Source organism: Salarias fasciatus, chromosome 22, assembly GCF_902148845.1.
Source record: "Salarias fasciatus chromosome 22, fSalaFa1.1, whole genome shotgun sequence".
NCBI classification, from domain to species: Eukaryota; Metazoa; Chordata; class Actinopteri; order Blenniiformes; family Blenniidae; genus Salarias; species Salarias fasciatus.
In genome coordinates this window covers 2,516,146-2,524,935 of record NC_043765.1, presented here as the reverse complement: position 1 = coordinate 2,524,935, position 8,790 = coordinate 2,516,146, and the positions used below count along the sequence as shown (strand labels likewise).

Genomic DNA, 8,790 nt, shown 5'->3' with positions numbered 1-8,790 from the left:
CTCGCGGCAGGTGTGGCCGGTGGGTTCTCCGGACCGGGACTGATAAACATGTCAGGAGGAGAAACACGCAGGTCCCTGCAGACTGGTGCACGGTGCATGAGTCCTGTGAGACTGGAGAGGTGTTTTCTCAGTGGAGGGGTGGAGGACGATGCATGTAGAACAGTGTCAGGATTTGCAGGTTTTCCTGCAGACCGCTGCGTGCGTGGTTCCGGTTCTGGTCCTGGTCCTGGTCCTGGTTCTGACAGCCTGGCTGTGCGGATCCAGATGTGTTCCTACAGGAAGCAGACAGATGCAGATTCAGGTCTTTTTCTCTCTCTTTCTCTCGGCCTCTCTCTCCTTTTATGGAAGAGGACTCGGCGGAGGGCGGAATCGGGGCGGAAACGGAAGCGCGCCCTCATCCAGGAAGAACAGACAGCGCTCGCGTCTGCGTCGTCTGCTCTCTGCACACTCCTGAAGCGGCGGATCCCCGAATCACTGCTCGACCCGGTTCAGCAGGTGAGCAGCGGGCTGATGTTGGGATGTCTGGCCTCTGGGTGCGCTTTATGGGCTTTACGGAGGCGCCAGGAGGGGAACGAGGGGGATAAAGGAGGAAGCGGCAGCGCGTCGCCGCGTCCGGCAGCCTGCGCGTCACCGCGCGCGGCGCCCGATCATTCACAAATTATTTATTGAAATCCGTGTGACGCTAACTCGTAATCTGACATGTATTTTAACCATATCGCTCCCTTTGACCTCTAAATCTGTGAAGACTCGGTTAAATGTCTGAACTTCTGCTTTTTCTTTGCTAACTTGGGGAGGGGTGTGTAATAATGTGTGTGTGGGGAAAAAAATCCAGGAAATACCGAAACATTCAGCAGACAGACATCCAACAATGACAGACGGGGCGGAAAATAAGTCACCGACTCTGCTCACTAACTCCGGCTGCACTGTTAGGATCATTCTGAGCCAATGTTGCTCCGGCAGAGTGAGTTTTATCGCAGTGCCGTTAGCTAGCTGTCAGCGTCGCCGTTTGGGTGTTACGACACAATCTGTCACCCCTTCAGAATGCTTCCTCGGCACCGAAGCCTCTGTTTGGCTGAAAGACTCGTCACTCAGATGAAAACATTCTAGTTTTATTCCACTTGGTCTTTTATGTGACTTGAATGTGCGGATGTATCGGCCAGAATTCTCTCTTGTGGGCTGATCTTGACCGGGATGCAGAAATCAACGTAACACCCACCCGGTTCAGCTTGCTAGCAGCCTTTAGCCTCGCTAGCAGTGATTGAAGCCGGGGATGGAGCTCTGAGCAGCGGCTGGAGCCGGCCTGAAAGCCCCCCCCCCCCCCCCCCCCCCCCCGGAGGGGAAGGCTGGAGCTTGGCCACTGTGGAAACCTTTTTATTTCAAGAAAATAGTTTAAAATTCGACTGCAGATGCTGCCTCTGTTATGTCTGCACTGCCCCCCCACCCAGAGGCTCTGCCCCCCTTCACTGCACTAAGTAGGTCCCTGAGTTCCATCTGCAGATTTTTCGTGCTGCAGTTTGACCTACAAACGTGTTTATATCAAGTTTAATGCAGATTTACAATGAAGATGTCTGTGCTGCGTTCAAGAACCTGTTAGAGAAGCAGGAAAATCATCAGAAATATCAAAGCACGTGCAAGCTACCATGAAGATGGATCAGAACAAGACTGGCATAAAAATAGGTGTTCAAAATTACAAAAAAAAAGATGAATGAAGTCACATATTGACCACAATAACACCAAATGTGTGTAACTGATGAGGGTCAACACGACTGGAGGAGGAAAGAAAACAGCAAATTAACTAAAAAGTCATGCATGTACACAGTTTAACTCTTAAATATATCAAATGATACAGAAGCACAAACCAACCAATGAACAAAAGGCTTAGAATGCCAGTCAGTGACCATTAGAAAGACTCTAACCAACCAAAACAATGTGGGATCATAGAAAATGACCACATCTGGTTTAATTTGAGAAGAATATAAGAAATGTAAAATAACTAAAAGTGCAGACGGTTGGAAAACAAAGAAGAGGAGACCAAGGCTCCATGAACAAGCAGAAGACTGTCGAACACATGAGATTACAGAGAAAGAGGCAAAAACATGGGATTATGAAAGCACCAGAGAGGCAGAATTAGGAGACATGAAAACCTTCCAAGAGATTCAAAAGCAGCCAGAAAAAATATGCAAATTGTCAAAAGAGACTCTGAGTTACGTCAGAGTGATGCAAAACCACCCACGGACATGCAAAGTCATGAACAGCTTCTGAAAGTGAGAAGAAAAGATGAAAAAACGACTCAGAATGTGCAAAATGTCTAAATGAAGTCAAGCTGACCTCTTTGGAAAGTTAAAGCTGAGTTTGAACGTTTCAGGACTTCAATAGTCAGAATATTCACTTTTGCCTTTTCTTTTCAGAAACGTTTTGTTGTGAATGTTTTTCATGGAGAGTCGGAGTGTTTTTGAAAAGTTGTGTTTTCAGTGACTCTGAGCGCCGTTGTCGTGTAAATGGGATCTGAAGACTGAATTCTCCACACGGCGAGCGGCTTCACTCTCATTCTCCCACATATTGGAGGGAAAATAGTTTCCCAGATTCTAAAAGCTATTTTCTCCCATCCAGAGGTGAAGAAGTTAAAACACACTTCCACTTAGTTCAGTTTGATTTGGTGTTTTTCTTAAAGGAATTCTGTGGTTTTCTGGACTAAACCCTCGGTTTTCCTCTTCACTTCCTGGACTTTGCGCTCCGAGCGCCTCGCCCTCCAGAGAGACAGGAGGTTTGTTTGTCCGGTGAAAGAGCAGACCTGATCGCCTTTGTGAGCCTGTTTACTCCCGAGTGCTGCTGTCGGAGACGCCGCTCCCTCCCTGTGACGAGTCGCCGCTCAGCTGAGAGCAGGAAGTGACCGGAGCCGGTTAATAACCGATACCGTGATCGCTCTGCCCTCATGAAGTCAGACCGACTCTTTCACACCCTTTAAGGACCTGTTTTTAATGCTGTTGACTCACCTGCTCCAGGCCCCGCCCCCTCTCTTCTGGAAACGCTCTGAACCCGACGTGGTCCGAGGGTCAAACAGGCCCGGAGCAGATCCCGGTTCCTCCAGGTGAACTCAGACGGCGCCTTCACAGCGGTTAATCTGAATTGATTCAGCAGAATATTTGTCAGTGCAGAACTGATAAAGATTTGCTGTTATGTTTGGGTAAAGATCCTCTAGAGAATGTTCGAACGTCAGGCTGGAGTTGTGATTGGAGTGCTGAGGCGTTTCCTGCAGGGAGAGTGAGGGTGAGAGTGTGTATCAGCAGGTAAACACACCTGAAGCTCAGATTACAGCCGTCTTATGTAACCTTCCCCCTGCTCTCCGAATGTAAGATTCTCCCAGACTGGGCTTAATGTGGGTCAGAGTGTGTGTCGGAGTGTGTGCCGGTGTGTGTCGGAGTGTGTTATGTGACGGGAGGCCGGCGGCCTGCATACCTTCGCCTGCATGTCGAGGCGCGTTGAGCCCGTTTCCTCTGGTTCCTCCGCCCGCCGTGAGGGTGGAGCTCCGTAACACCACCGCAGATCCTCTGAAACAGAAAAGCTTCACGTTTCCACGGCAACGCGTCGAGACCTGCTGTTTTCATGCCTCCCGACCTACAGGTTCCTTGAGGTTTTGACCCCTCGGGGGTCTTTCTGGAGGTGGGAGGGTTCGGGGGTCGTTTGAACAGCTGGATCAGAGAAATCCCCAGGATGACCAGCACCTCGTGGAGTTTGTCGTCCGTCCTGGGAAGGTGTTTCTGTTCTGGAAGCTTCTCGGCTTCCGAGGATCCAGACTGCTGCTCGCCGTCGCTGGATTGTAACGGCGGCCATCTCTCTCTCTCCCCTCAGGCATGGCAGAGTTGGCGAGTCTGGTGCAGCGGCTGGAGGTGGCGGTGGGCCGGCTGGAGTCCCTGTCGGGCGGCGGCGGCGGTGGAGGCTCCGGCGGTGGAGGTGGGCGGAGTCCTGGTCGTCGGGGAGGGATGGCGGTTTGTCGTCTTTAAGACGTCGTGTTTCTGATGTTTGTCTCTGCAGCGGACTCCCAGCTGGTGTCCGACTTCGACGCCATCATGGAGGGACCGCTGGCCGAATACATGTCGCTCAGCCAGAAGATCGGAGGAGACGTCCTGAAGCATGTAGGTGGCGGGGGGGGGGGGGGGACACGGAGAACCCGAAGTGTCCCGGATCCTGAACCTGAGACCCGTTTTTGTTTCTCCGCCTCTCCAGGCGAACATGGTGAAGCAGGCGTTCTCCAGTCAGAGGGAGCTGATCCGGATGGCCTCGTCCTCCCAGAAGCCCTCCGACGTCAGTTCCCCTCCAACACACACACGAGCCGAACCGTAAGAGAACCGAGAACGAGCCCGTTAAAGACCTCCGCCCCCCCTTCCCCTCCCCCCCCAGGCGGTCCTCACCTCCCTGCTGCAGCCCGTCTCCAGAGCCATCCAGCAGGTCCAGAGCTTCCGGGAGCAGAACCGCACCTCGCCGCTCTTCAACCACCTGTCGGCCGTCAGCGAGAGCGTGCCGGCGCTGGGATGGGTCGCCATGGTGAGCAGGAAGGGCGGGGCGGGGCTTACGGTTGAATGGTTCCCCCCAAAAAGGGGTGTGAAAGCAGAGCCGAGGAGGGGATTCCTAAGCTCCGCCTCCTCGCCGTTTAAATAAAGAGAAGCAGAAATCTGCTTTATGGCTGAAGTTATGAGTCAGAAGTGGAGCTCAGAGCTGGAAGCTTTTCTGACGTCGGTCCTCAGAAGGAAACTAAATCTGTTTTTCCACGAAGCTGAAGTTTTGTCCCTTTAAGGTCTGAAAACACACACACCGTGTGTGTTTTCAGACCTTAAAGGGACAAAACCGTGTGTGTTTTCAGACCTTAAAGGGACAAAACTTCAGCTGTGTGTTTTCGATAGAAGTGTAAAGTGTGTGTGTGTGTATGTGTGTGTGTGTCACATTGAGATTGTGCGTCGGTGGCGGCGTCGTGGCCGCTGCTGACAGGAGTTTCAGTGTTTCGCAGTGTGAATGTTTCAGTGTTTGGAGAGTCTGATGTATAATTCATGAAGTGAGTCCAGCAGCTCTGACCTCTGACCTCAGACGCTGTGTATGTGTGCGTGTGCGTGTGTGTGTGTTTTCAGGCTCCGAAGCCCGGCCCCTACGTTAAAGAGATGCAGGACGCCGCCATGTTCTACACCAACCGCGTGCTGAAGGACTACAAGGAGAAGTCGGTGCTTCTTTCCGATTCCTGTTTGCCTGACTCGACACTCTGACTTCCTGTATTGAATCGGAGCCCTGCTCGCTCTGCGCTCTTCCTGTCAGGGACAAGACCCACGTGGACTGGGTGAAGGCGTACCTCTCCATCTGGACCGCCCTGCAGAGCTACATCAAGACGCACCACACCACCGGGCTGGTGTGGAGCAAGTCTGTGAGTGCCCGGCGCTCCGGCTGCCCCCGGTGCTCCGGAGTGGTCCTGACTCCTCTCTCTCTCTCTCTCTCTCCTCAGGGCCCCGTCGCCTCGGCCTCTGCCGCCCCCCCTCCCCCCGCCGGCGGTGCTCCTCCTCCGCCTCCTCCCGGACCTCCTCCTCCTCCCTCCATGGACACCAGCAGCTCCTCGTCCTCCGGCGCCGGCGGGGAGGACCGGAACGCTCTGTTCGCCTCCATCAACAAGGGCGCGGACATCACCAAGGGTCAGTCCGGGAAACTCACCGCCTCCACCTCCACCCCCATCCTGCTGGAGCGACGGACATCGTCTCGTCTCGGGTTTAACAACGATAGGAGACGAGATTCAATCTGAATTCACGTTGAAATGACCAAAAGACTGAAGAATAAATCATGAAAAAAAGTAAAATAAGGAGGGACTAAAATGAAACGCCAATTAAAAAATAAACCAAGAAAATCTTGGATAATCATGAGGATGAGAAAGATCAGGAAAAAAGAAATTTGACAAAAAAGATTTAAAAAAAAAAAAATATTGGAATTGAAATTATGTCTAAAAAAAGCATGAAAAGATTAATAAGAAAGAATGAATAAAAGGAAATAAAAACTAGAAAAATTTGCATTTCTTGAAGAAAATGCTAGTGTGAATGTTGAGCTGAAATGCTAATGCAGAAGAAGTTCAAGAAAAACGTTGATAAAAAGTAGATAAAGGTTTAAAAACCTGGAAAAGGTTGAAAAAGTTGAGCTTTTCAATGAAGTTCAATAGTTAAAATCTGTTAAGACCTTCAGGATTTCAAGGGTTACAAGTTTAAAAAATGTCTCTATCTGTTAACACGGGGCAAAAAGTTGTGCAAAAGTTGAAATATTTCCAAAAGTTTAAAAGATTTTAAAAAGCTAGAACGTGGCACCCACGTCCTTAAAAAGCTGCACATTTTGATATTTGATATTTCAAATCAGACAAAACCTGTAGGAGGAGTTATGCGTCAAAAAATGGCGGAAGAAGTCAGAAAAATAAAGATTTGGAGTGTAAAGGTGTCAAAGCCCCGGAATTCACATAGTTAGGGTTAAAAAATTAAAATTGCAGAAAAAAAAAAAACAAATCAAATGTAATTGGAAGTAAAAACAAATAATAAAACATTTAAAAAAAAACAATTATTTTGCCATTAAAATGGTGTTAATACATGCTGTAGGTCAGGGGTGTCAAACATAAGGCCCATGGACCAGAACCAGCCCACAAGAGGCTCCAATGCGGCCAAACCACCAGGACAAGGTTTAAATGTTACAGAAAGCGTGAAGCTGTGAGCGCTCTCTGTCCGGTGCGTCTGACTCGTTTCCTGTTGTCTTTCTTTTCTTGCAGGTCTGAAGCACATCGGCGACGACCAGAAGACCCACAAGAACCCGGCCCTGAGGGGTCAGAGCGGCCCGGTCCGGAGCGGTCCCAAGCCCTTCTCCTCCCCCCGGCCGGCGGCGGCGGCCCCGGCCCCGGCCGCCAAGCAGCCCCCCGTCCTGGAGCTGGAGGGCAAGAAGTGGAAAGTGGTGAGTGGAGGGGGGAGGGGGAGCGGTGGGCGGGGCCGGGCGTGGGTGAAGCGTCGGGCGTTAACCTCCGCCGCCGCCGTGTCTCTGCCTCCGCCGCCCCGCAGGAGAACCAGGAGGGAGTGCAGGACCTGGTGATCAGCAACACCGAGCTCAAGCAGGTGGTCTACGCCTACAAGTGCAACAAGAGCACACTGCAGGTCCAGGGCAAGATCAACTCCATCACTCTAGGTGAGCAGGAGACGCTCACACACCGCCCTCTAGTGGTGGAGGCACAGAAACCTCCTGCTGGTAAACCCAGCGGGTTTCAGCACCGCAGTACCAATCTGCACCACCAGGTGGTGCCTTGAGTCTCATAACTAAAGCTTTCAGCTGCAGTTTCACATTCTTCACCTGCCAGATCCAGATCCTGCTGGTTTTATTCAACCAGGAAGTCTCATAAACTTTACAACTTTGCAATAAATTAACTCAAGAGCTGAATAGAACTCTAACATTAAAAGACTCTGACCTGATAAAATACTGAGACACAAATCTGTGTCAAGGTGGCCTATTTTATTCAAAATCTACAGCAATTAAAGTAGAAAAAAAAACACCAATCACAATAAAAAATGCTTTGAAACAGCAGTATGCATGTTCCTGATTTAAATTTATTAAAAAGGCTTCAGTTTGAATGAAAAGCTAAAAAAAAAAACTGAAAAAAAACCTGAAAAGGCTGAAAATTCTGAATTCTGAAAATCTCAGCTCTCCTGGAGCTTTACTGCCCCCGTGTGGCCACCAGGGGCAACTAGCAGGTGATGTGTGTGATAAAACCTCATGAAAACCAACACTGAACTCGGCTTCGTTTACATTTAAACCCTCAGTTTTATTTTCCATCATCCGCCCTTCTCTAAACGCGACTCTCCTCCAGATAACTGTAAGAAGATGGGCCTGGTGTTCCACGACGTGGTCGGCATCGTCGACATCATCAACTGCAAGGACGTTAAGGTCCAGGTGCGTCGCCGCTCCGCCGGGTGTTAAGATGGTTTCTGGACACGTCGTGACTGGGTCTCCCTCTCCGTCAGGTGATGGGGAAGGTCCCGACCATCTCCATCAACAAGACGGACGGCTGCCATGTTTACCTGAGCAAAGACTCGCTGAGCTGCGAGATCATCAGCGCCAAGAGCTCCGAGATGAACATCCTGGTGCCCAACAAGGACGGAGAGTTCGTGAGTAGCTCCGCCCGCCGCCTCCACCTTCTGCCTGCACTCCGAACAGGAACTCACACCTCCTGTCCCCCCCCCCCCCCCCAGACGGAGATCCCGCTCCCCGAGCAGTTCAAGACCGTCTGGGACGGCAGCAAGCTGGTCACCACGGCGACGGAGATCGCCGGATAAACCCTCTTCTTCCTCCACCACCACCTCCACCCCCATGCTTTCCTTTATCCCCTCCCCCCCCCCCCCCCCCCCCCCCCCCCCCCCCCCCCCCCCACAGCTCAGATCCTCCGTCAGCCAATCAGAGCCCAGCTCCGCCAACCAATGGGAGGACAGCGTCGGCGGGAGCGGCGTCGCTCCAATTCGGTCCCAAAAACGAGTTTTGCCAACAGCTGGACGCTCTCAGCCTGCGGTTTTCTAATCTCTCCGGATCATGCGAAGCTAAATTGCGTAGCCAATGAGGAGCTCCGCTCCTCGTCCGATCGGTTTCTCCTCATCTTTATGCAAATCACCATCCAGGCACTTGAAAAAAAAAAAAATCAAAGAGCAGCGGCGGCGGCGTCCGGCGCGCGACCACATTAACCATCGTAGTGGAAAACGATGTAAAAATGACCCGTTTCGGCACGTGAACACATCCCGTTAGCATCAT

The 8,790-nt window shown here is 51.3% G+C and overlaps 1 protein-coding gene across 1 annotated transcript; it reads left to right on the top strand.

The window, feature by feature from the left end:
* Positions 1-356: 356 nt before the first annotated feature.
* Positions 357-8,763, top strand: cap1 (CAP, adenylate cyclase-associated protein 1 (yeast)). Its single transcript, XM_030120147.1, has 13 exons — positions 357-495; positions 3,850-3,951; positions 4,033-4,133; positions 4,225-4,302; positions 4,399-4,542; positions 5,121-5,206; positions 5,302-5,407; positions 5,486-5,669; positions 6,776-6,954; positions 7,059-7,182; positions 7,859-7,941; positions 8,013-8,156; positions 8,241-8,763. Exons 2-13 carry the CDS (start codon positions 3,852-3,854, stop codon positions 8,322-8,324), a joined length of 1,413 nt encoding a protein of 470 aa, XP_029976007.1. The 5' UTR covers positions 357-495; positions 3,850-3,851; the 3' UTR covers positions 8,325-8,763.
* The last annotated feature ends 27 nt before the right edge of the window (positions 8,764-8,790 follow it).